General features: G+C 36.6%; 1 protein-coding gene across 1 annotated transcript; it reads right to left on the bottom strand.

Annotated features, from left to right (window-relative positions):
- Positions 1-60: 60 nt before the first annotated feature.
- On the bottom strand, positions 61-25,961 carry PLCZ1 (phospholipase C zeta 1). Its single transcript, XM_079303088.1, has 13 exons — positions 25,889-25,961; positions 24,894-25,017; positions 23,270-23,504; positions 20,184-20,385; positions 18,612-18,753; positions 17,254-17,421; positions 12,336-12,560; positions 11,063-11,219; positions 10,047-10,163; positions 5,203-5,375; positions 3,556-3,688; positions 2,507-2,656; positions 61-157 (listed from the first exon to the last, which is right to left on the bottom strand). Exons 1-13 carry the CDS (start codon positions 25,900-25,902, stop codon positions 75-77), a joined length of 1,923 nt encoding a protein of 640 aa, XP_079159214.1. The 5' UTR covers positions 25,903-25,961; the 3' UTR covers positions 61-74.

Below are 25,961 nucleotides of genomic sequence, written 5' to 3'. Positions count from 1 at the left end.
TCTGGCAATCATTGGCTGTCACAAAGCCAGAAATGCAACTTTATTAAAGCAGGGACAATCTCTCCAGGACATCACTAATAGTACCAGACGTGGACAAAGAGGGATGCAGGCTCCATCCTGGCACCATCTTTGGATGAGAGAGGAACGTTCCGGTATCCTGCAAAGAGGATTAATACCCTTTTATTAGTGTATTAGCCACAAATACCATGGAATGGTTTTATGATCAACCATGCAAACAAGGCTTTTATCCCAGTGATATGTAAACCTGGGCAAAGCTTGCATTGTAACACCCAAGGTGATGTGATAGTGCCCACAGAATGGTCTTGTAGCAGCTGTGCACTGCCCAGCTGAGGCAGAAAAAAAAATGAAGTGTAAGATCTTCTGCCATGACATCTTAAAAAGTTGATTTTGTGTGAGTAATTCACTTTATCAAAGGTAAGTCATGCCATCAGAATCTATGTGTTCATCTATAGTTCTGCATTTCTAACATAATTCACTGACCTGCTTGGAAAACAAAACCATCTCTTCTTCAAAACCCCAGCCTCTAGTGCTTTATCTGACTAAATGTCCATTATTTCATAATAATAAGCAATGTCACTTTTGATAAAACATGTTCTGCATTCTGTCTAGGTGTATATAACTCCCTGAAAGGGCCTCTAAGATCACCAAGTCCATGCTTTGGCTGATCACCCCCTTGTGAAGCAGAGAGGGGCACTAAGTGACACACTCAGCTGTTGCTTGAACACCTCCAGGGATGGTGAGAATTTCCCATTCTGAGCAGCAAATATTAAATCTGCTTTCACACACTTTACATGGCAGATTTTTAAGGCATGGATACAATATGTGGAAGGTTTGGTTGATTTCCTATCCAAAGATACACTTCAAGGACTAAGGTTAATTTCTGTAGCCCCTATCTACAGAATATTCTAACAAGTGTCCTGAGAGAAGTAAAACTTCTTTGTTTAATTGAAATTACTCCAATTTGCATTAAATAATTAACTACTCATGGATCCAATGATAACAGAGGGAATCATTGAGTTCCTGTCCTGTATTAGTAATTCTCCATGGCAGATTCATTGGCACCAGGACTGCCTTTAACCACCCAGGTAGAGAATTTTCTCAATTTCTGCCCCTCTGAGCACAGCTATAGAATCACTACATGGAAAATCAAATTGTACTAGAGCTGGACAGCAAGCACTCCTCCCCAGTTCAGTCTACAAATAGTTGGGAATCTGCTGCTGGGGAAAGGAATGTGGATATAGATTTGAATCCTTTCAAAAGAAAGGATTTTTTTCAACTCAATGTTAAGCAGTGCAATAAATTTTGCAATTATTTATCACTTCACCTCTTGGAAACATTTTATTTATGGCCTCTGGGGATCCTGATGGCAAATTACTTTTTTTAATGTTGTGTTAAGTGGGGATTGGGGCAATTTGTTTGGAATAATTTATAGTTTTTGTACCTAGACTCATTCCCTAGCATTTCAAATTACTCTAATGAAAATATTTCCTCAAAAATCTACTGACTTTTCCAAAATACGAATCTTTCATTTGTCACCAAAATTAGTCCTATAGAGACATGAAGCCACACTGAAAATTTCTATGTAAAAAAGCCTCAATCAATAATTTTACAAGCACTTGTAAGAAGCAGTGCCTGATATCCAAATTTGTCTCAGACATTCTGAGTTCTTTCATTATCCAGAAGCATGCAATAAAAGGAAAGCAAAAGAATATCAGTGTAAAAATTTATGTTGTAGAAAAGCAATTGAGTTCTAAGAGTAATCTCTTTGTTCTTCTGTAATTCCTCAACCTCAAATAAGAATCACAAACAGCTTTATGACTTCCAAGCACAAGGGGGAAAAAAAAGCCATTTAAAATCCTGTTAAGCTTAATAAAAAAGGCACAGTGCCTGTTGCCAGCTCCAATGTTTTGCCTTCCCATCTTTATTCACTAATAAAAGCTGTTTGTTTTGTCAGAAATAGCTTTGGAAAGCCAGTGTAGTAAACAACCATTTTACATAAGCCTTTCTCCTTGGCCTGTTGACTTCTGTGTCTGCTCTTCATTACAAAGGTTCCAGGAATTCTACTGGCTTTACTAAAGAAACTCCAGCAGTAAAATTGCCAGCAATATTTTGCCTAATTTATAACCAATTGTTCTCCAACCTGGAAAGTTGCAGATAGGTTACCTGAGGGAGTTTGGGTGGTTTATTTTGTTTTAATTTGGTGTTAGGTTTTGAACTTATCTGAGGAGGAAGTGCACAAAACTGTTGAATTAAAACAGCTCCTGAGCAGTTTCCCAGTGGGAAGAATCACCTGCCATTAATATTGTTTTGATTTCAGCATCATGGATTTGCATTCAGAGAATACAATCATTTCAAAAAGCAGAGAGTACCTTTTATTTGTTTATCCTCTAGAAAGCAGGCATGATGCTGTACCCCCTCAATGCTGCAGCAACAATAAAAGATTTGTTTTTTGAGCTGTTATAGGAGGTTCATTTAAAAGCATTACCTGTATTAAGGCACAGCACAGGTAAGGTGTACTGGCCCAGGAATTCCCTGTTAACCAGAGACACCTCATCCTCCACACAGAAACGTATCAGTGCCAGCTCTGGGACTTGGATGGTGAAATTGAATGTTTCATTCCATTTAGGGGACAAAGCTATTGGTAAGAGAGAATAAACAGGATTAAAATAGGATTTTTTATCCACTCAATAACTGAGTTATTGTACTTGCTATCAATAGTCTGAGCTGGTAAAGAGTCATTTTTTTTTCCTTAGATATCTCTGGCTATTTAAATAAATAATGAGACTCCCACTGGCTGAAGTGGTGCAAAAGCCTAAGGCAGTTGGTGTCATTCCTTAGGAGAGCAAAATGGCACAAGGAGAGCCAGGGCAAGAACTTCTGCTCAACCTAAATGTTCCTATAGCTACACCAATTTCATCCTTTGGCCAAAGTTTCTCCTTTCACAGTGTTGGAAATAAATAAATTCAGGTAGTGAAACGTTCACTTGACTAGAAATCCAAAAAGAGAATGGGGTTACTTCATCTTTAGCAGTGTTCATACAGAGAAAAGAATTTTAGGGGATGGTTTACAACAGAAGCCATCTAAAATAAGAAAAAGGAAGAAGACAGAGAGAAAAAGGGAGATCACACAGAACTTTTAGTCTGAGACATCAAGAAGATCTATATTATAAAGATAAGGGAGTGCTCACAGACAGCTACAAAGAGGACACACTTCACCTGTCAAGCAATTAAGGGATTACTCCTACAAGAGACTTCAAGTGACAAAGTTACAGCAACTGCTCAAGAAAAAAAAATTTCATCTTCCTTTAGAAAGGGAGAGTGCTCCCAACTAGGAGTTTGTGCTTCCTTCATCTACCAGCCCAGAAAAATGGAACACAGCATGAACTTTTGCCACAGATTTTGAGCCAGGAGATGCTAGGCTAGAGAGAAATTACTGCATTTTCTATAAGAGCTCCTGGGGATGCAAAGTTGGTGATTCCTTTTAAATTTGTTGTCACACTTTGTTCACAGTCAGGAGAATCAGACTGTTGCTCACCATTGCTTCTTACAACACTGGATTTCTTTCTTGTTTGATCCTCTGGCACACCATAGATTTCTATATTCACCAAGGGATCAGCTTTGTTGGTCTTTGACATGCTGCTGGGTGGTAACTGATGGCCACTGATCAGCTGGAAAATTCAAATTGTATTGAAATTACTGTAAGAATGACCTATTCACCACAGCCATTTAGTAGCTATAATAGAAATAACTTTCCTAAGAACTTACTTGAAGTGTATAACCAGCCATAAACTGGTGTATTAAACACTTATTAAACACAATGCAATCAAGATTATGGTGCTTGCTATCTAATTTAATGTTTTGATAATTTTTTTAGAAATATTGTGGTTTAAGAACATTTTAAACTAGATCAGATTGCTCCAAGGCCAGTCCAAAGTGACCTTGAATGGTTATAAGGATGGGACACATATAGTTTTTCTGGGCTGCTTGTGCCCTTGAATATTTCTATTTCTGCTTCAGGGGCTCTGTGCCTCTTGCTGATGGGAATTGTGGCACAGCAGGTTAAGGATAATGAATTCAGCAAAATCAGGCTCTATGTGATTTTTCTGCTCTTCATTCATTCTGAGAGATTTGCCCCCTAGATGTTTTTTATCTTTGCTTTCATCTGGTCAGTGATTCCAGCTTCATACAAATTAAGGTTAAAATAAATCATGTATTTTCCTGGCTGCCTGCAATCATCCAGCAATGTCTGTTCACATTTGGTATGCTCACTGTCAGGACACCAAAATGTTCTTGATTAGGTGAGTGCACTAAGCATTTTATAATTGTCTCTAACTATTGTTTATCTCCACTATTTATTACTCTGAAAGAAACAAAATAGCAATTACAACTAATTAGATGCTAATTAAATAGCATTCATGCAAGTGGTATTCTGTGTAATCAGAAATATTACTTTTTCATTGGGAAAAGTGAGTTTTCCAATTAGTGAACAATTATAACAAATCTACTTGGCCTCAAAAAGGGCTTTTCTAACCATTTATTTGTAAATTGCATGCATTTCTAGTATTTTTGGGAAGTAAATCACATTATAATTTGAGAGAAGTTGAAATAATTCACAGACTTATCAATTCATCCCTCCTTTCATACTTATTTACACCATTTTAGGATTATAAATAGTCTTTTATGTATGCAAGGAACTTAATGAGACAAAAGCATCATAAAGCTTCTTATCTTATGTTTAAAAATTTCCCTTTGTCAATTAATATTGTAATAGTATATGTGGTGTAATAGATATTGAAAGAAATAACATCCAAAATGCACATTTGATTTCTGTGTGTTCAGTTCAGTCTCCACAAGCAAAATTGACCAGCCCCTTTGTCAGCTACATTAATTCTATTTCTCTATGCAGCATCATGAAAAATCATGTATTTACAGACTCTTAGAGGCTCTGAACCTGAAATATGAATATGAAAAGATATTTTTAGCAAACATCAGTGAACTAGAGATGGGAAAGCACCCAAGCAGCAGTTGATTCTATATGAGAGTTTCACCATCTTGCTGAAAACATCAGTTCCCAACAAGCAAGAATGGGAATTAAATGGGAAGAAATGCAAAAACTAGATAACAGCAGCATCTGAAGTAGATAGAATTTTTATGGAACACAGCATCACTTGAGTAATCTTACCCTTATGGTCAGGGACATTGGTTTGCCATACCCTCCCACATTTCGGGGTGTAAAGGAGGAATTGCTGTCCCTCAGGAATTCAGGTTTCAGCACGTAGCCACAAGCACCATTGTCCAGGAATTTCCCATCTTGCAATTCCATGGGTAATCCCCGTGTCTGGAAGTTTAAGGCCACTGTAAAATTGCATCAATAATAAAATATCACACTTCTCATCAGCAGGATATTGTCATTCATGAGATAAAGCCAGCATTGAAATAGATCTGTTGAATAAAATGTTTCCTATTCCAGTACATTGGATTTTCCTGTCACATGCAAAATAGAAAATGCAGATGTCAAATCAGCAATGAATTATGACACTGTGAACCTCTGACACGTGTTAAACAGAGAATAATAAGAAGTCATTTGCTTAAAATGGTGATTTGGTAAGAATGATAAAGGCTTGAGGCAGTTCAATGACTCCTCACAATAATTCATGAAGAGGAACTTATTGCATGTTCCTATGAGATAAGATGGATGTATTGAGTGTACATAATGTAAAACTCCTTCATGCAAGTAGAAAACACACAAAATTGTTTTCACTGCAAAAATTATTTGTTCCTTCAGTGCTTTGATGATCCTTCCAAAGCTTTCTGTACTAACAAGACCAGGAGTGAAGCAGCTGGAACAATGGACCTGATATTTGCACTACACATGTTTTTGGTGGGGTCACTTCTGGATTGCACTTAATGAGACTATTGCTAAATTTACCAAGCTTTATAGGCAGCTAAGCAGGAAAATCTGATGTAACAACAGCAACATCTGATGTAACAACAACAAAAGCAAAGGAGAATACTTCATGTTTTATCATATTAAGAAAATTACTTTTGCAACACAAGTGAAGGGCAATGTTATTATGGGTTCATATCTTCAAACATCAGCACTGTGTTTTCACTTAATTTAATTTAACCTTAGAACAAGTTAAAAACACATGGAACAGTAGGTTTAATTTACCTGGTGGTTTCTTTGTATTGCAAGTTTTAACATGATGAAGCAAATGTGAGATTTTGTGTCATATTCTCTGAAAAGTGAAACTGTTTGCAGGGTTCATAGCTGCCTGGGGCCTCCCAGGGCACTGCTTTATGGTGCATTGATGCAGTTTTTCTTTTTAATCAGGTGCAGTTACAGCCCTAACATTCCTGAGAAATGGCAGGGATCATAAACTAAAAGCTGTGCCTAGCAGCATCTTTCTGCAAAAAAACCCCTGAATTTCTACCCAGTGTTTCATTTCAGCTTGGCTGAATTCAGGAGCAGAACTGTCAATATCACCCTTTGTACTGTTGTTTTATGAAACAGCAGAAATTGAATGTGTGAAGGGAGATTTAAACCAACAGCTTCTTTTGGAAAGAAGCCTAAATGAGCTTGCCATGAAACCATCTGAGCAGAACATAATTTTAATGCATGGTTTTCAGGGGGAAATAAAGGCATTCTGAAGTTGAACCCTGTGCACATGAAACTTCCTCCTCAGTCTTTTCATTAAGCACCAAAAGCCTTTGAATATTGATATAAAAAAACAAAGTTTCATCAGCTATATTACAACCATAAGGTTTAATGTATTTTCCCATTTAAATGGGAAGATTTTAAAAAGGATAAGGACACATTTGGGACCAATTTTTCTTAAAATGAGTTACTATATTGCATTTTATGCCATTTAAAAATGCATCTCAGTATGTATTAATTTTATGCCATTTCAAAAAATATCATTGTCATTTTACCAATTTTACACCTGAAACTTTTCCAAAATGATTTTAAAAATTTATTGAACTTGTGTTTCTTGGCAGAACAGTGAATATTATCAACTTCCCATTCTTATTTTAGTCTGAGTCACTGACAGGTTTTAGAACAAGATCAGCAAGGACTTCAGAAACAATTGTGTTCCTGCAATTTTTCCCCCTATCTTCCTTTAAAATTTATTAGACTTCACATAAATTATTTACTGTTCTATTGGTTGTCTGCAGTGAAGACAGCTGGAAAAACTGATAAAATGGAATTTCAATGTTTCTTTGCTTTTAAGTGAAATTCCAGTATCTATCACACATAGCACAAACTGCCTAAAAAGAAGCAGAGTAGCCCCAGAGCTTTTTCACAAAACATTTCAGCAGCAGAAACATGAAACCTTCATTCAAAACAACTCCCAGCCTTTGGAGCCATTCCAAAGGAAAGCTGAGTGAATTTGGGGAGATTCATATGTTGAATTGCATTGTCCCACCTATTTACACATGAATTAGATTTACCTCTTGAATTAGCTTCACTCTGTGAAGATTAAATCAATCAAGTTCAAGGGACAACAGTAAAAAAAACCCAAAATAACCACCAAAAAACTCCCCACTTGGTTTCTTTTCCCTTGGTTGCTGCAGAGATAAAATCAGAACTAGTTAGAGAGCTCTTTATCATTGCCCTTTACCATATTTTGTAATATTATTGCACACAAGATTGAGCCACACAACAGATGTGACAAAATTGCCAAGCAACATTTCAGTGTCATAGGCCAAAACAAAAACTGCACTAAGAGAAAAGCCCATCATGCAACTTTCACAGCAGTATATCAATTTTATACACTCTCCAAAAAGCACATATGGGATCTTCTGAAACAAAATTCTGTACCTGCCACTCTGTGGATTTCTGCTGTAACTTATGGCATGGTTTGGTCATTGGTGTTTCATACTGCATGGAAATGCTATATTCAAAAAGATATTTTAGCCTTTCTATTTTTATTTTCACCAAGGCTTGCTTTTGTTTCAGCTTTTTTTGTTGTTTTTCTCAGTCAATATGAAACAACTGATATCAAATCATTTAAATAACTGTCCTCAATTTTCTTTGCCTGCAGAAATCTTTTCATTTTTGCTAAATAAAAAGGAGACATGGATATGCCAAACCAGTTCTTTCCAGTGCCTCACTGCAGCTGTATGCAGAAGGCATACTAATTTTCCCAGACTATGAAAGTGGAGGTTTTCCTCCATAAAACCTTTTTTTTTTTTTTTTTTTCACAAAACCTCCTGTTCTTATGAGTCTCAATTCCCAGAGTATGGAGAGGGAGCACAGAGTGATATCCAAAAGCTATTTGGTGGAAACTCTGTACTTTCTACTGAGGTTTTTTTAACTTGCCTTCCTCTGGAAATTAGGTTGACACAATTACATGTCTCATCCTAAGCCCCAACAAATCTGGAGAGTGTTGGACTGTTGCATCTTGCTTTAGCTGTGTGCCAGGCTGCTCCAAGTTAATATGTTCCAAGCAATTTAGAGAAAATTAAGGGAGTTAAGAAGGGGAAGAGGTGGCATAGGAGAAAATAGGAGAAACCTGGGAGTGTTTTGAAGAGTTTTAGGGAAGTGGTAGAAGGGATCTGGAGGGGTCACCTCTGTGCATGGGGTGCAGAGCACAAGGGCAGGGAGACAGGATGGGTGTGTGGACTGTGCAGACACAGGGCAGACACAAAAAAATCAAAAACCTGTGTTAAATCAGTGGAAAGCCATTGGAAGATTCCCTGAGATCCACTCCCTGTGGAAGTTGCAGCTGCATTTCTGCCAACAGTTATCTAAAGCAGATTAGGGAATCAAGAATAGATCTAACAGAGCCTGGAAATAATAGATGTGGAGAATTGTTTTGGATCAGCCTATTCCCATGTGAAAAATGGAGAGGTTTTTAAGTGAAGATGCAAATGAAGTGGCCAACAGGACAGATATAACCACTTCCTGCATATTTTTAATTCTTCCAGGAAGGGGCCCAAACCCCCTCTGTACCAAAAGTCTTATGTTGTGCATACTAATGTTTAGAATGACTTCTCAATAAAGTAAACTCTGAATAAACAATAGTGTGGTAATTTTGGAAGTCTTCAGCCCTGTCTGTGATCTACCACATGGATATTCTTTGCAGAGATAAGTGTGGAGATGTACAGACTAGAAAGCAAACTAGTAAATTGCAGTATGATAAGCCTGGGAGATTATTTCAATTTTAAATTAAGGACCTCTGGCAATTGTTTCCTCTAAGCATGACACAAACCTCCCAGATTTTAATGGCAATATACAATGTAGATAGCAACTCACTGACACAATGTATAGGTGGAATATATAAATAGAAATTTACCTGGGGCTGAAGAAGATGTTGGAAGACAGACATAGAAAAATGTGCTGTAACTGAGAATCTTTTAAACTGAAGAACAAACAGATGAAGGTACAATTGTCTCTAAAGCCATTAAAAAGGACAAAATTCTTACAGGTGAGAGGTTTTTCAAAGCCTGCTGGGTGCACAAGTCATGCCATGCTTATTTTTAACAAATTCAAATAAATAACTTCCAACAAGGAGAAGCAGAATTATCTTTATTTTGTTGCTCAGGAAAAAAATGTGTTTTGCACTGGAAGTTAAGCTGCTAAATGTATGTTGCATCAATATAAAGGCTGGAGGCTCCCAGCAGCAGCTAAGTGTTGAGCTGAGTAAAAAAAAGTCACAGAGTGCCACTGAAAACCCACAGATCAAACTTCCACTGCTGAGGAATGGAAGCTTTAAAATGCTCAATTGGGATTAGTGGGGTTTTTTTAATATCCAATTCAAAAAGGTGGTTTAAAGAAATTAATAAAATGTAATGAATTGAATATCTGAGATAAAAAACAGCTATTTAAAACAAAGTGATAGCTGTGATTACTAGGGATGAAAAACTGATGGGATATGTGGGTTGAAGGAAAATTTTATATAACAAAAAATTAAAATAATGCCAGTGGAGGAAAATATGTAACCTACATAACACCAAAATATTATAGGAAGCCAGAAACTTTTGTGAAGCCTAGAATGCAATAGTCTCTGCAAAGATACATACCCATTTGACACCCTATATTCCAGAAATCTTGAGGATTATAATTTGAAGAGCTCATTCTTGATCCCTTGGGGTAAATTCTTGTAATAAACCTTGTAGTATGTGAAATAAACTCTTTAACTGAGAAACAGAAGAATAAAATCTTGGTAAGAAAACCTTGGTTGTTCAAGAGTTTCTATTTGAATAAATAATAAAACTGCAATAATTTGACCCAGCATTTTTAACACTCTATTGTATCAATCTTTTAACATTAATATATGGACAACTGAACTATGCCTAAAATCCTATTTTGAAACCTTAATATTTTGTGTGTATTTCAATCTGACAGTATTTCTGTATATAGTGCAGACTTTTGTAAGAAATTCTTTAACCAAAAATCATTCCTTTACTGAAATATTCTGTTTTTTCACCTTTTTGTAGGGTAAACATATGATTCCTACACTAAAGCCCACTCTGTTCTCATGGGAAACTAAAACATAGAACAGGAAACTGCACAAAAGATTCCTCATTCTATAACAGCTCAAAATGGAAAAAAAAAAAAATCATCTCTAGATGATCTTGGCTTGTTTTCTGCTTGGAGGTTTGAATAAAATGAGAGCCCATTTTTAAAAGCCACTTAAATTATTATTTTGTATAAGCCTCAGTAGATGTTATATATGTTATATATAGATGTTATATAGATGTTATAGATGTTGTTTTTCCTTCTGCTGGCAGTGTTCTCTCCTTTCTCATATGTGGGCACAGACCACAGCTGGCTTCTATCTGCACAAATTCCTTTTTTAGTAATTAAACAAAAATCTACATTTCCAGGGCTGTCTCTCTGATCTATTCCATTCTCATCTCATTTTGGGTTTGGTTAGGGCTTTTCTGTGTTTGAATTTGGTTTGGTTTGTTGGTGTTTTTTTGGAAGAGGAGGGGAAGGAGGAGTTCTAGAACCACTTTTCTTAACCCTTCCAATGCCTAAGCAGTGAACCAACCATAGCACCAAAGGAACTTTGAATGGATTGAAAATAAAGTACCTGAAGTTCTTGCAAGTTTTCGTGCTGCAACCTCTCCAATTGAATTATTTTCATGGCACTGCTGATGCATCAGAGAATGGTCAAAGCTCACAAACTTTTGTGATTTGGTATAAATCACGAGGTCTGACAATGCAAGGGCAATCTGCACCCTCTTCACCTAATAGTCATCAGATGAATAAAAAAAGTCACAATAATGCATATTTCGTTGTTATTATTGATAATTCAGAGAAACAATCATTCTGGATGCATAAAGCATGAGGAAAATATATCACAGTTGAGGAATTTAGTAAATATGACCTTTAATAGTGAGATTTGATCCACTGAGAGAGAATGGAGGTTATTGTGTCCCTGTTTATCATAGTAATCACAAGGGAAGTGGAGAGATGTTTCCTAGCAGAATGTTCTTCTGAACAGCTTTGTAGTTTTCCTGCTTCTAAGACTGGTTGGAAAATATATTGTTTTTCAGGGCTTTTAACATTACTCCTTAAAAATATACCTCCAACATTTTATTTATAAAGACATAAAGTACTAATAAAGACCCGGAGCATAAACTCATTTATAAAATGTAGAATAACAGGAAAATATTACACTGTGCCAAGCAAATTAATCAAAGGCATATTCCTCTAAGCATTTCATTTTTTAACAAGTTTTTTTAAGGATCAACTGCTTAATTGTGAAATGCTGCTTGAATTATTTTTATTTTTAACTTAATAACTAACTACTTGTGGCTTGCAGTGCAGACTTTTTTTACTTAATTCCACAATATTACTTCAACTCGTGAAGAAGAAGGAAAAATGTTTCAGCACAACTAGGAGTGTGCACCTCATTCAATGCAAAAAATCCAGAACAGAAGAAAATAAGGGAATCTATCTCAAAAATAGCCTGGTAGACTTGGGGAAGAAATAGTTGATTCTGCCTCCTGTCATCAGGAACTGCTGTAATGTGGTTCCAGGAGAGCCATGGCACCAACAAAACACGTGGGGAACTTCATCTGAAATCTGCTGTGGTACTGAGCACCTGGGACAAGCAGGTTTGCAAGAGGAAAATGCCACTGAAGCTCCAGATGGGAGCACAGAGAGGGGTTGCTTTTTTAGATGGGTAATAAAATGTGGTGCAGTCTGACTTTTAAGAACAGGAAAACTCTGAAACCTTGAGCTACAGCTCGCAATTTCCAAAGGCACCCATCTTGGCCATTTCAGCTTCCCTTTGAGATTGAACCTGTGTTGATAAATAAATCACGGTGTTCCCTGCAGTGGCTGGAATCAGAAGGTACCTTTGTTCTCTTGTGAGGAGGGGTTGAGAGCTGGGAGCCCCTTCTCCTCTTGCTGGGGGTCCTGGTGAGCCGCAGGGGGGTGGTGTCCTCGCTGTCCTCGTCAGACGGCGCGTCCGACTCGGACATTTCCTCCACCTCGCCGTGGTAGCCATCCTCCACCCTCAGCAGGCTCTCCTCCACTGTGCCCACCTTCTTGTTTTTGATCAGCACTTTGAATCTCAGTGCCTGTGGGAAACAGGTTCAGCAGGAGGTTTTCATCTCTTGGTGTTATTCAAGCCATCTGCAAAGTTGTGGATTGAGTATAATGAAGTGAGCTCACAAAGCGATGCTGAAACTATGAAAAGATAAAAGCAGCAAGTACCAGCCAAAGGTGAAATGAATATTTTATTTGCTATGACTAAATGTGGTTATATATGTATTGATACACACTTAAAGGTGTGTCTGATATTAAATTGGAATGTTTGGATCTCTCACTGAGGCTGCAGGAAATTTGTTGTTTATAATGTGTGTTATTTTATAGATCCTTATGCTGACCTTACCTGGACAGGGAAACAACACTTTGGTGATTTTGCCTAAGCAGTTTCTCTGCTTTTAAATGGACATGGTATCAACCTCCATAATATATAATGTATAATGTATATAATGTATAATCATTGAATTATATTGATTCCAGCAGCATAGCTTTCACCTATGCAACAAAATCCTATGAGAACATAAACACCCTGAGGTAGGATTTTTTGTTTTGTTCTGTTTTCTACAAAGATAACATTTTAAAATGATGGGTCTTTTTAGAAACAGTTACAAAAAATACTCCAATGATATGAAAATTTGTTCTTTTTTGGCCAGAAGCAAATTCCAATGGTAGTTACCCCAAATACCCAAACTTCAAACAACTTCACAAAAACTTATAACAAATGTCTGGTTAAAAAATCAGTGACTCTGTGAAATCTTAGTAGTTTAATTTGTAACCAGCACTGCTAAACCTGTAACACCTTTTTCTCTACATGTCCAAGTCTTCTAAGAGAGATGAAAAGCCTTGTAATGAGCTAAAAGCCTGAAAATTCCTTACAACTTCTCTTTACTAGTTTTATTATAAAAGGCAAAATATGTTAAAAATACATTTGCTGTTTATTCTGTATAAATTGTAAGCATAGTAAAAAATTTATACATGTGAAACATAATAGGACTTGCCTAGAGCACAGTGGGACTTCAAGGCTGGCATAAGCAAAAGCCTCAAAGTACAATCAACTGGAACAAATATTTACATAATTAAATGAACAAAACTTTTTTTTTCTTGTACATTCTGATTAATGTGATGTGCAACACAAATCAGCTGAAGCAATGCCAAGTTTCCAAAACAAAAATCACAAGCATTTTGGATTAGGCAAATCCACCTATTGACCACTGCAATTCATGTAAAAATTCAGTCCCAAAAATGTAAGGAATAAACCCTGGATTTGAGAAATAAATATTAAAAAAAAAGAATAGTTTCTCCTGTCTAAATTTAGCTTGTTATTCTCTCTTCTCCTCTCCTGACCAGCTGTAGGTGCCTAGTTAGAGGAATATCAAGTCCTGAAAATCTTGTTAAGTAACAAGGTTAAAATCTCTTCTGAGTTTTACATAATATTCTATTTCAAGATAAGTACTCACTACAGCCTATAGATTCCAGAAATTTCATTTTTGAGGTCATCATCAGGACCTAGCACATTCTCATATCTTTCTTCTTATTTTTGTAAAGAAGAGATGCCATAGACTGATTGAAAGGCCAAAGAGTGACTAGAAATGTTTTGATTTGTTAACAAGCAAAGATATTTCTGGTGCAAAGACTTGGTCAAGACATTTGCATATGTGACTTGTTGGCCAAAATAAATAGGAATTAATCTCATAACTGAAGCACCAAAATCAGATATGCTAAAGCAGGCTTGATCTTGAATTTCTCAGTGAAAACACTGTGTAGAGAAAACTCCTTTGTATACTGAATAGAAAAAAGTGAAGAAAAGTGTTGAGAATGAGTTTTGGCTTATGGGGTTAGCTGGTTTCCCCCATAATAGCAGGATTTAAAATGTCCACAGCCCACAAAGTTGTACTGGAGACCTCCTGTTGCTCTTTCTCCTGGAGGTCATTAAACAGATCTTTTTATTTGGACACCATAGGTTTAACCACCACAGGGAAGCCTTGGCAATGCTTCTGAACCAGCACATACACTAATTGATCTTGCAGCTGTATGGGAAACATGAAAGACAACTTGTAAAATCACACTAGCTGCCACTTCACTTGCAGTTAATCACACATCAATATCTCATTCCAAGTGTGTGACAGGAAACTTGCAAATAATAAACATTTCCTAACCATCTGATATATGTAGCCTGTCAGCAGTGTAAGGCAGTTCAATGCACTGCAATGCAAAATAATTGAGGAACAAACCTTCATCAAAGCATCAGTGTGTTTACATTCCTTTCTCTATTATATTGGATGCCTACATGTTTCTTTCAATTGCTGTCAAATTTCTTAGAGAGGAAGGGCACAGGAGGGTAGGTAAAGCTTTATCTCTTCTAGCACCCTGATATTTTCTACCTTCATCTACAAACTGCTGCCTAAGAGAGTTGATTCCTTCCCTTTCTATCAGCACATCACAGGAGTGCTGGTGCAGCCAGCAGGGATGTCTGGCACCAGTCAGTGGTGACAAATCTGATTTCATGCAGGGACTGACTCCAAGCTCCTGATATTCCAGTGAATGTCAGAGGAAGGTCAGCAAGTCTCAAGAAACACCACCATGGACAAGACCAGGAGCAGAGAGTTCCATCAGGGCTCTTGCTCTGGGGGGAAAAACATCTGCTTGGGAAAGAAGAATAGAGAGGTGAAGCTCAAGGGCAGGCTCAGTGTGAAAGAAAGAAACAGAGCCAAGGCTTCTCTTTGCTCCATATGCAGAGGAAGAACTGTGTGTTGTGATGCTGCAGAACACAGGAATTGCAGGGGATTAACAATGTCACTGTAGTCAGCTGGAAGTGTGAATATATGACTGAAGGCAAAGAATTAAAAAAAACCTTTACTCCTGAAATGTTCTGGGGTTTGTTTTTCAGTGTTGAGAAGAGCAGAGGGAAGGGTTCAGTGATCCTTCACTTTTATTTTCTGGTCCTTCAGTTGATTTTCTCTTAGAATTACAGTGGTAGGACCATCATGGAAAGGTGGTTGGGAATCACCTGAGAGTGGGTTTGGTTTGTTCCTCATTTTAACCTCCTTCCATACACACACAGTCAGCTCAGCTCAAGATCTACTTCAAGAAGGAAGTAGAAGATTGATCATGTAAGGGAAAATAATTTCCATGAAAGCCTTCAAAACTCCAAACCTAAATGAACCTGTAATTGGCAAATGTTTCTCTGAAGTGTTTGGAGAAACTTTGTGGTTTCCCACTTGATGTACACACAAGAGAACTATTTAATTCTGATCTTGAAGAACACTGAGATGACTTTTTCCCTTTTTTTTTCTCTTATGCTCCATCTTGGAAAAAGTAGAGCAGTAAATTATATAGGTGACAGCTTTTTTTTTTTTTTTACTGAGAATCCTTCCCACAAAGATCATTTTAAATTCATCATTTATGGTTCCATAGCATCTCTTCTGTACAGCTTAAGTAAAGCAGTCTGAAGACTAAATTCCAAATTTGGATTTCTCGAATGATAATGAATTTATCCAGGCCTTGAAAATTCACAAGGTCCCAAATTTTAAAGAAGTGATGTCACTAAACTCCTTTTGAACATGAATCAAAAGTGGTGCTTCAAAAAGATGACAGCCAAAACAAAATTTACAAATTCAGTCATAGCTACATATTTTCATTGCTAAGTAAAATCCTTTTGATTTCTCTTACATGCTTGATCAGAACAAGTAGGAGAAATGGAGATGATCCTAAGTTTATGTTCATTCTCAAGATAACAATTTATTAAATTCCAACTTTTCTAACCAGTGGTGTTATTTAGGTAATCCTTACACCTTGCACAGATGTGAAATTTGTCTCACAATACTTTAATAGGTTAAAAGTTCAGGAGAATGAACCTCACCTGACAACATTTTCACACTTATAAACTCAGCAACCCATTTTCAGGCAAAACTCTGCAGAGCTGACTCTAAACTATGGAAATATGATTTTCCTATATCACAGTAACCATATGGTAAGGGACATATACCATAGAAAGTGATATTTTGAAATGTGGGATTCAGTGATTCCAAGTTCCCTGATTTTGTGCTTGCTTCAGAGGACATGTGATTCCAAAATTATATTTGAAATTGTGATGTAAAACAATATATTACTACAATAAAAAAAATTAAAAGGCAGAGAAATGTGAATATTAAATAAATTTACAATAACATTGTTATGGAAATATAAGAGTATGTTAATACTTTAGCACATCTTCTGGACAGATCACTTCAAAAAGAATTTTCTTAGACAAATCCTGCAAAGAGTGGAAGAGTGGAAATTTGTTTGTTTTAGTTTGCAATAAAATGTTCAATACCCATCTAATTACCTTTTCTGACTGCATATCCCAGCTGAGAAACACTGGCTTAGGGAGAGACACACTGAGAAAGAGAATTGATTTACAGTAGCACAAGACAAAGAAAAAGCTTCATCATCACTGTTACTGACCCAAAATGTAGATTCAGATTTCCATTTCAATTACATGTTTAAATGTCAGGGATTTCCTTCAGTTTAAGAGGCAAAAAAATAAATCAGCAGGTAACAGATACACCAACATGTGGCATCTTTCCACGTGGCATTTTAGTGCTGTTCAAATATTTTTTTGTTACTCCCTGAAATCTATTCCAGACACCAGATGTGATCCATAAATTCAGTTCCAGAGGAATTAAAAAAAAAAAAAAACATTAAGTACCCCACCATTTTTTTTCTATTTCTTTCATAGAGAAAATGAAAACTTATTACCTCAGGAGAAGGCAGTCGAGTAATATTTGTGTCCCCACCAACTGGCAAATAAAGAAGTTTTTCACCTAGAACACTTTTCAGGCACTCTGCCATTGCTTCCTGCTGCTTAGGGCTGCAGTGGTTCTCCAAAGACAGTATGAGTGGGTAGGCAGATGACTGGAAATATAATTTTAGGGTTTTATTATTAATAAAGAAAAAAAAGATGAAGAATTGCTTTTGCAAAATCTCTAGCAAAAGTCCCCTTGGCAATTTGTATCTACTTTCGTTTTCAAAATATTCAGAATATAGATCAGTGGTTCCAGGTTAGTAACACAACATTTGTGGAAAAAACACAATTGAAGAAGAAAAAATGCACCTTCAGAAAGCTAAAGCAGAGCTAGACATATGCAGAGGTGTTAAGAAATGCTTTGTTTTGGTTTCAAAAGGTAAAATCAGGTTCTAAAATTAAAGCTGACAGCATAAAGCAGGATTAAATGTCCTTTGCTTTAGTTTATGACAGATTTTTACTTTTTCAAGCTGATGGTCTTCCCAAAGCCTGCTCAGAAATGATTGCCTTTACATGAACAAGCTATGCATATTTTTGTCTTTCATAATATCCCAAACTTTCTTATTTTTATTATTTATTATTATTAATATTCACACACGTGGATATATTCACACACATAATGCTGGCCTGATTCTGATTTATCTTAATAGGCATTCAGCACTTCCTTTGAGCAAGAGTTTTGTCAGATGCCTTTACAAAAGCCTGAGACAATGGCAAAAAAACTTGAGATTTCAGTGCTTTTCCAGAGATAGGAACATTGCCCTGATGAGTCACCTGAGCAAAAAAATCAGTAGCTGCAAACATTTATCAGGGTCAACATTCAAAATAAAAAGAGAGGAAATGGAAAAGAGAGTCTCAAACTCATCTGTTATCTAATACTTTTGTCTGTTTGATAAATTCATACATAGGATATAAGACAGATTTAAGGCAGCAGAAGAATAAGTGATGCAAAAACCTTTAAAAAATAAAAACAAAAACATCAGACCTATTCTGAACCAGTTCTTCAATTTATATTCATTCCTTGTTGAAATGATCTCAGGTGAGAATTATACCTAACAAGCTGAATCCATTGCACTAAATGTGGTTTATATTCATTATCAGGAAAACTTATTATGATTCCTTTAAAAATTTTTTAAAATACATTAGGAATTAACAGCACAATTGCTCTGTAATTAATTTAACAATTGGCACAGGCTCTGTTTGTTATTTTTTTTTTACCCAGGAGAATCTATAAGGGCTTGGTTAAAGCCACCATCACATTTTAAGCACTTTATATCTACTCATATATATCTGTACATACCATAAATGCATATTTGTCAATCACATGAATGACAGAACGAAATGGAATTCTGCTTGTTAAGGTGTGACCATGATACACCATGGGCTCATTGTTGCCATCCCAGCAGTCAATCTCCAGGCAACGACATCCTTTTAAGAGAGCACTTCAGTAGAACAAGAGAAACAATTTTACAGCCAAGAGAAACCACATTTTTTTAGTATAAACATGATGATTACTTACAGAAAAACCCACCTCATTTTCATCCTAAATAACAAGAAACTCTACTGATGTGTATGTATATAAGATAGACACACTTTCTGTTGTTTTATTTTAGGTGTGTTATGTGATAAACTTTATTAGAGCATTAAAGAATATGGGATTACCTGAATTATCATCCTTAAAAAGGTAAAAATGAGGGTCAAAGATTTCAAGAAAGGAATTTTGGAATAAAGGCAAATTGCCACTTCAAATAAAAGAATACATGTTTCAAATGGTCTTTTGTGCTACTATTCCAAACTTGCTGGTAATTTTGAGAGTCATTTAAAAATCCATTGCCCTCCAGAACATATTTCTAGCAGGGAGAGCTAAAGTTTCTCAGACACCTTGACTTTACTGCTTTAATTTTAACATGATAGTGGCATCCCTTAAATTCTTGGGTTTGTTATATTTGACTGGCAACTAAGTGAAACATTTCTTATAAACTGTTTCACTTAATTACCAATCTGTCTTTTACATGCTGCTCTTCACACATTAACAATATGTCAAATATGCCTCTAGCAGATTTTAGCATTTTCCTCACACAAATAGTAGATAAAGAGGAAGAGAGGGGGGTCATACCCCCTTTGCAGTTACTTTCAGCAATGCAGCATTAACATCATGGAATTTTAAACACTGTTAGAAATTCAGTATTGTTTCTGCTGCTTGCAAGTCACTCTAGAACATTAAGAAAAGACTTCAGGTATATGAAGGTTCCAACTGCTTCCTCTTCAATAAAGTGGTACAAATAATAGGAATTTTGGACACATCTCTTCCTAATTCTTAATACATCCTGCCCTCTCAGTGTTGCCTTTATTACACAATCCATTTTCTTCTTCTCTGCCTTGGCAATAAGGTCACCATCCTCTTCAAGTCACACATTATATAGTTTTTGTTGTTCCTAAACTGCCCCCATTGCAAAATTCACTGAACACAAATGTCATTGACACAGACATACTCCAACACACACTCTATATATTGAACAGATTAGAATTTTACATTTCTTTCAGGGAGTTATTTTTGCATGGTGTGTTGAGATTAAAAACTGATTTAATCATGTACTGTACACCACAGCATAGATTTCATTTGCTGCAAGGTTGGTTTTCTGAGATGTAAGTGAAAAAATAGATTGTTTCCAGACTGTGAACAGATGGTTTGGCAAATATATTGAAAAGTGTACACACAAAATAAAATACCACTCTCACATTTTCAACTTGTATCTTTGATGGCTTTGTCCCTTATTGCCAATTAGGATTGTATGCGACTTAGTAGTCATTAAAAAAAAAAAACCAAAAAAAAAAAGAGTGTTTCAAATATTAAAAAACTATGTCTAAATACCTGGTATATCCCCATAAGTGACTGGGTCCCATGAGTTGGTCAGATAACAAGTAGGTGTTGTGAGAAGATGAAATGTAATAGTCACATAATGGCAGGGTCATATCTTGATAGACTGCCTTGTGCTGGAATTTAAATACTGAACATTCTTCTGAGTTCATGTACCTCACAAATCCTTCAAATGACAGCTGCCTTTTCTTTCTCACTGGACAGAAACAAAAGGGAAAATATCTCTGTCATGCAGCCACTCTGATGGTTCTGTCTATGCACTTTCTGAAATTTTTAATACCCAGTTTTGAACACTGCTAAAAGTGATATAGCACAACACTTTTCTGCAATTTTAAAATCCATAACAAATGTATAAACAGCACAAACATAGATACAAATGACTCTGGAGCTGAATTGCTGTGGTTCAAACTTCTGAGTGGAAATAAATGTGTTTTGACAGTTCTATTCTACTATGGACAGCAGTAAGAGAAGTTTTCAGTAGTCTTGATTAAATATAAAGTAAAACATTCAGACAATGCCAGACAACGGACTAAGAGAATCTTCCATCTTAAGAGAACCAGGATTGTTCACTAAAAATTCAGTCAGAAATTCTCAATATAATTCTGCAGAAACTTCTAGCACCACATGTCTTCCCCAGGGGTGGAAAATTCCAGAGAAATATGGATAAAATCAATAGTTAGAAGTATTTGAAATAAAAATAGCCTCTTAACAAAAGGAATAACTGCCCACATAGATGAATTGCAAATCCAGCTTATTACACTGCTGAAAAATGAACTGAGGCCATACCAGTGGTAGTCATCCCATTTGTTTTGGTTTTGACTGATTTAATGGCAGAGAGCCATTACACACGTTTTGAATGCAGTCATTTTGCAAATGATATCATCTCCAAAGTCAGCTCCACTTCAAAACATAGTTTGAATTAGTGAGGCATTTTGTCCAGTTGTTACTCTAAAATAATTTTATTTTCACCATAGCAATGAACAAGCAGCAAATAATCCAGGATGACTTTATGCTAACAGCAATTTAGAAGTCAAGGTGTGTAAACTTGGGGACTGGAAATAACTGCAGAAAACTCCCTTTTCTGCCCTGATAAATCTTACTACAGATGTAAGAATCAGAATGTCTAAGTTAGAATTGCAGTTATTGATCTTCAGTGTGTGACAGACTGAAAGTTTGACACCTGAATGTGGATTTACAGAAAATAATTCTTTCTCAATTACAGAGGTCTTTGAAGTAGAAAACTTGCAATGTTTTACAGTGATAAACAGAAGACTATCCAGACATCAAACTTCCTTCCTGTCCCAAATATTTGCTCTGCTTGGTATTAGTCCTCTCCCCTTTTTTCATACATTTATGAGAACTGCTGCTCTTGTCATAGACAAAATTAACAACAATATTCTCAAGAGAAGTTAATGTTTAGGCAAACAAATCCCCCAAAAATGAACACCTAGCATTATTTTTTAGTCATGTGGAAGCTCGTGGACTTCAGTAAAACATTCAGCTCATGTCTCCAATCAATGGACTAAAACTCATTGTGTTTTTACAGAGCTTGTTACATTTCTGAGGAATAGCCAGCCCAGTCACACAATTTCCTGCCCATTTACAGACATTTTCTGCTTCTACATTAAAGGAAATGGGAATTCATCTCCATAACTATTCCACAGTGAAAAGACTTTCATCAAGGCCTGACATTTCTGCCCTGGAGGAATCTCAGTCTTTTTCTCCATTAGGACCCTCTAGCAGCAGTTAGTGTGCACATACATAACCATTGGTTGTAGAAAAAGAGGGCAGGAAAAGATTTCTGTCTTCTCATTGTCTCTTTTTGTTCACAAAGGTCTAGGACTTTTTTTCTTGCCCTTCTCTTTTGGATAGTGTGGAATTCATTTGATTAGCAATATTATTTTATATTGTATGAGTTTTTAAAATCTGATTTAAGAAAAAATTATTTTTCTCGTGCCATACATACAAATAGTGTCATATCAGAGAGGAATTATGGATAGAATCTGATTATTTGAAAGACTCAGATTACATTATACATTATCTTTAGAGTTGATTACATTCTGCTTTCTTATTTCTTATTTATCTCACTCTATGAAATTGGACTACATCAGAATGAAACATTCATGCTCTAAGGGAACAGTAAAGAGAGAAGTATTTCCTTGGAGCAAAAAAACCCCAAAAAGCTCCTCATGACTGTGTATATTAGGAATAAACTGAAAATAGATTTTTGCTTCACAAGTACATTCTGGATTACTCAAAGTCCTTATCTGACAGATGCACCAGGCTTACATTGTTATTTACAAAGCAAGCTCTTTTTTTTTAAGACAGGATGGCATTTTTGCCCTGTTTTTGTATTGCCTAGCAGGAAAATAGACAGAAGTAGAGTCTTTGAATGGCACTGCATTATAAATAATAATGGGATGCACCTTCTTATCCTCACTCTGCCTCTAATTCTATCCATATTAATGAATAGTATTTTAAAAAATATATATATACACTCAGCTTTTTTTAAAAAAGCATTTAGTTGGCATGGTTTTTTTTAATCCCATTTAATGAGTTGAGGCTTCTATTCAAAGTAATAGCAAAATGGGCAGGTAATGGCATGTTTGGAAAGAGCAAAATTGATGTTTGGGTCTTAATAGGACACAACTCTCAGAACTGGAACCTTGCAATCAATGTGTTTGAGTGGGAGTTTGAATTCACTCAAAGGAGCAGGAACAATACAGAGATGATTTTGTTCCACAAGATTATTTCCAATTACAAGACAAGCAAATTTGTCACAGGTGAAGAAACAAACAAGAATTTGGCTCAGCATCTGAAATTTAAGCCAGACATAAATTAAACCTACAGAAACTTCAGTAGATATTTACAAAGATGTTTTCTAATGGACTGAAGATTTTTCCTTGTTTAACTGTGTTATAGCTTTTTAAGTTTCCCATCAAAACAGGTAACAGAAAATAAAATGAACCCTTTGAAGAAAAAAATAATAAATAGAGGAAAGTATGAGGTTTTGCAAAGCACAATCTTTGAGAGAAACTCATTAAATAAGAGCTAGATATCCATAGTTAAACTGTGCATACCTTCATCAATGGGTTCATGCTTCATAATAATTTCTAGGACAGTTGTTTCATCAGCTTCAGTTTGAAATTGCTCTTTTACCAGAAATTTCAGGAGCTGGCCAACAGGTAGAATTTTGCCATCTGTTGAGTAAGACTTGAATAGATTTTCATATTCAGGTCTGTGTACAAGAGCTCTATAAATTGCTCTGAAGTCATCCATGCTAACTACATCTTCTGTGTGTTTGTCAAGGGTTTTCTGGGGAAAAAAAAAGCCACCAAAATCCTCAGGAAGCAAACAGATTGCACTCTTCAACTTTTAGATTACACTTTTTTTGTGCTTAATAGAAAGTAAAATGGACCATATGACACAATTAACATCGAAATAAGTACAATAAATTTAGATCTAATGCATTTTTAATATTAAAACACATTGTAGGAAATCTCTCAAATGCTATGCCTTAAAATAAATGTGCAGCATAAAAGTTATCAAATGGAAAATGCATTTAGTATAATACCTCTCCAACTGCTACTTGCACCATATTGCAAATACTGTCAGTCAAATTTGCATACAAAAACAGCAACCAGTAATCTTGAAAATGAAATAAGGATGGCCAAATTATCAAGAGTTACAAGTCTTTCAACACTTCAAATAAGACACAATATTAAAGTTTGAAGGCAAGATGTTTTGTAATAACCTATGACATAATGTTCTATTCTTAACAAGCCAGAATGTTTAAATTAGATTAATTATTCACACTTCCAGAATTATTAAACTGTAAGCTTGTTTTCGTAGAGCTTTCCAAATGTTAGCATAGTAATTAATTTCAGGGTTTCAGTAGAAAAGCCACTAGAAAAGTTAAAAGGCCAAAAGCATTTGAGTAGAATAATACTTTTTCACCATCTTTGCCTTTTACATTTTTCTCAGGTTTAAAAATTCTGTTTTTCCTTTAAAATTTTCCCCACAAATTAAGTTACTGCATATGAAATACAAATGTTTCTACCATTTTATCCTGAATTATTCTCAAAAGTTACCAAGTTAAGAGATATCTGCTGCCAAAATTGCTCACAAAGATCCAGGAAATTGCTGACTTGATCTCTGGCTGCTCTTGGAGCAAGATTTTGGATTATTGCTAAATTAGATTGGTTTTGAAGCCATACCATAAAACCTAAAAGTTTAAATGTCCATTGCCAGTTCCTTCCTATGCAGTGCAGTTCCTACTGTACTTCTGAATAAATACTGCAAATTTGCTCATAACCATTAAGGAAGAGAAGAAAAAAACAACATCTTTTGGAAATAAACAGTCTATCAGGACTTGGAAGATATTCACTTAGTTACTGGCACAAAGAGAAGCTAGGCAAAAAAAAAACAAAATAAAGTTTCTATTTTAGTTACCTAATGTTGAAATACAGGCAATAATACCATACAATAGAGCTCTTCAAATTAAAGTGATAAAAATCATGTCACTATAAAAAGATATTCTTCTAAAATTTCTTCACTGGAGGAGGAAAATTCTTTTCTGATTTTGAACACCACACTAGCACTACATACATTTCCTAAAAAAATTAATTGAAAAATATCAGCAAATGTATGACGTGTGTAACTGAACTTCTAAACCATTAATAGCTAAATGTACATAGACCTTACCTTGAAAATATGTTTAAAATGATCTTCATCAAAACTTAAATTCATTTTCTCAAACAGCCTCATGCAACCCTCGAAATCAATATTCCCAGTCTTGAAATCATTCTGGATGAGATTCCAAAACCACGTATGACACCTGATGTTAAGGAAGATTCTGGCCCATGAAATTGCTTTTTAATGGGGGGATGAAGGGAGAGAAGATTGATTTTGTTAAACTTAAGAAGATTTCCTTTCCTCATCCTCTAGAACATCCTTGTCTGAGAATGCAGCAATCCCAAGGTGTGCATAGAGATTTCAGGGACTCAGAAGGGATGGAGGAGGCTGTGAAGGACATGGAGGGGTGCTCAGGGTGCAGAAATGGCTGCAGGGAGAGGAGAGGGATGTGGGGAAGCCAAAGGGCTTCAGCAGTGACAGGGAGTGCCAAGAAACAGCAAGGAATGGGTGTTCGCAGCACTGTGCCCGCCATGACACCATCACCACAGAAATGGCGGCCCCAGGCCCTCAGTGCCACCCTGGGGCTCCTGAGGGGAGGGAGACATGGCGGGGAGTGCCATGAAACACCAAGGAATGGGTGTTCGCAGCACTGTGCCCACCATGACACAATCACCAACCTTAGCCCACAGAAATGGCGGCTCCAGGCCCTCAGTGCCATCCCAGGGCTCCTGACGGGAGGGAGACATGGCGGGGAGTGCCATGAAACACCAAGGAATGGGTGTTTGCAGCACTGTGCCCACCATGACACCATCACCACAGAAATGGCGGCTCCAGGCCCTCAGTGCCACCCTGGGGCTCCTGACGGGAGGGAGACATGGCGGGGAGTGCCATGAAACACCAAGGAATGGGTGTTCGCAGCACTGTGCCCACCATGACACCATCACCACAGAAATGGCGGCTCCAGGCCCTCAGTGCAATCCCAGGGCTCCTGAGGGGAGGGAGACATGGCGGGGAGTGCCAAGGGCAGGGCAGGAGGAGGGGAAGGTGCCTGAGGGAAAGGATATCTGTTCTCATCCATGGCGCCGCTGCATCCCTGCTGCAGCCCCCTCACGGCAGCGGCATGGCCAGCACCTCCCT

The sequence above is a fragment of the Erithacus rubecula genome, assembly GCF_903797595.1.
Source record: "Erithacus rubecula genome assembly, chromosome: 4".
In the NCBI taxonomy this organism is placed as follows: domain Eukaryota; kingdom Metazoa; phylum Chordata; class Aves; order Passeriformes; family Muscicapidae; genus Erithacus; species Erithacus rubecula.
This window is presented reverse-complemented; position numbering and strand designations above follow the sequence as displayed.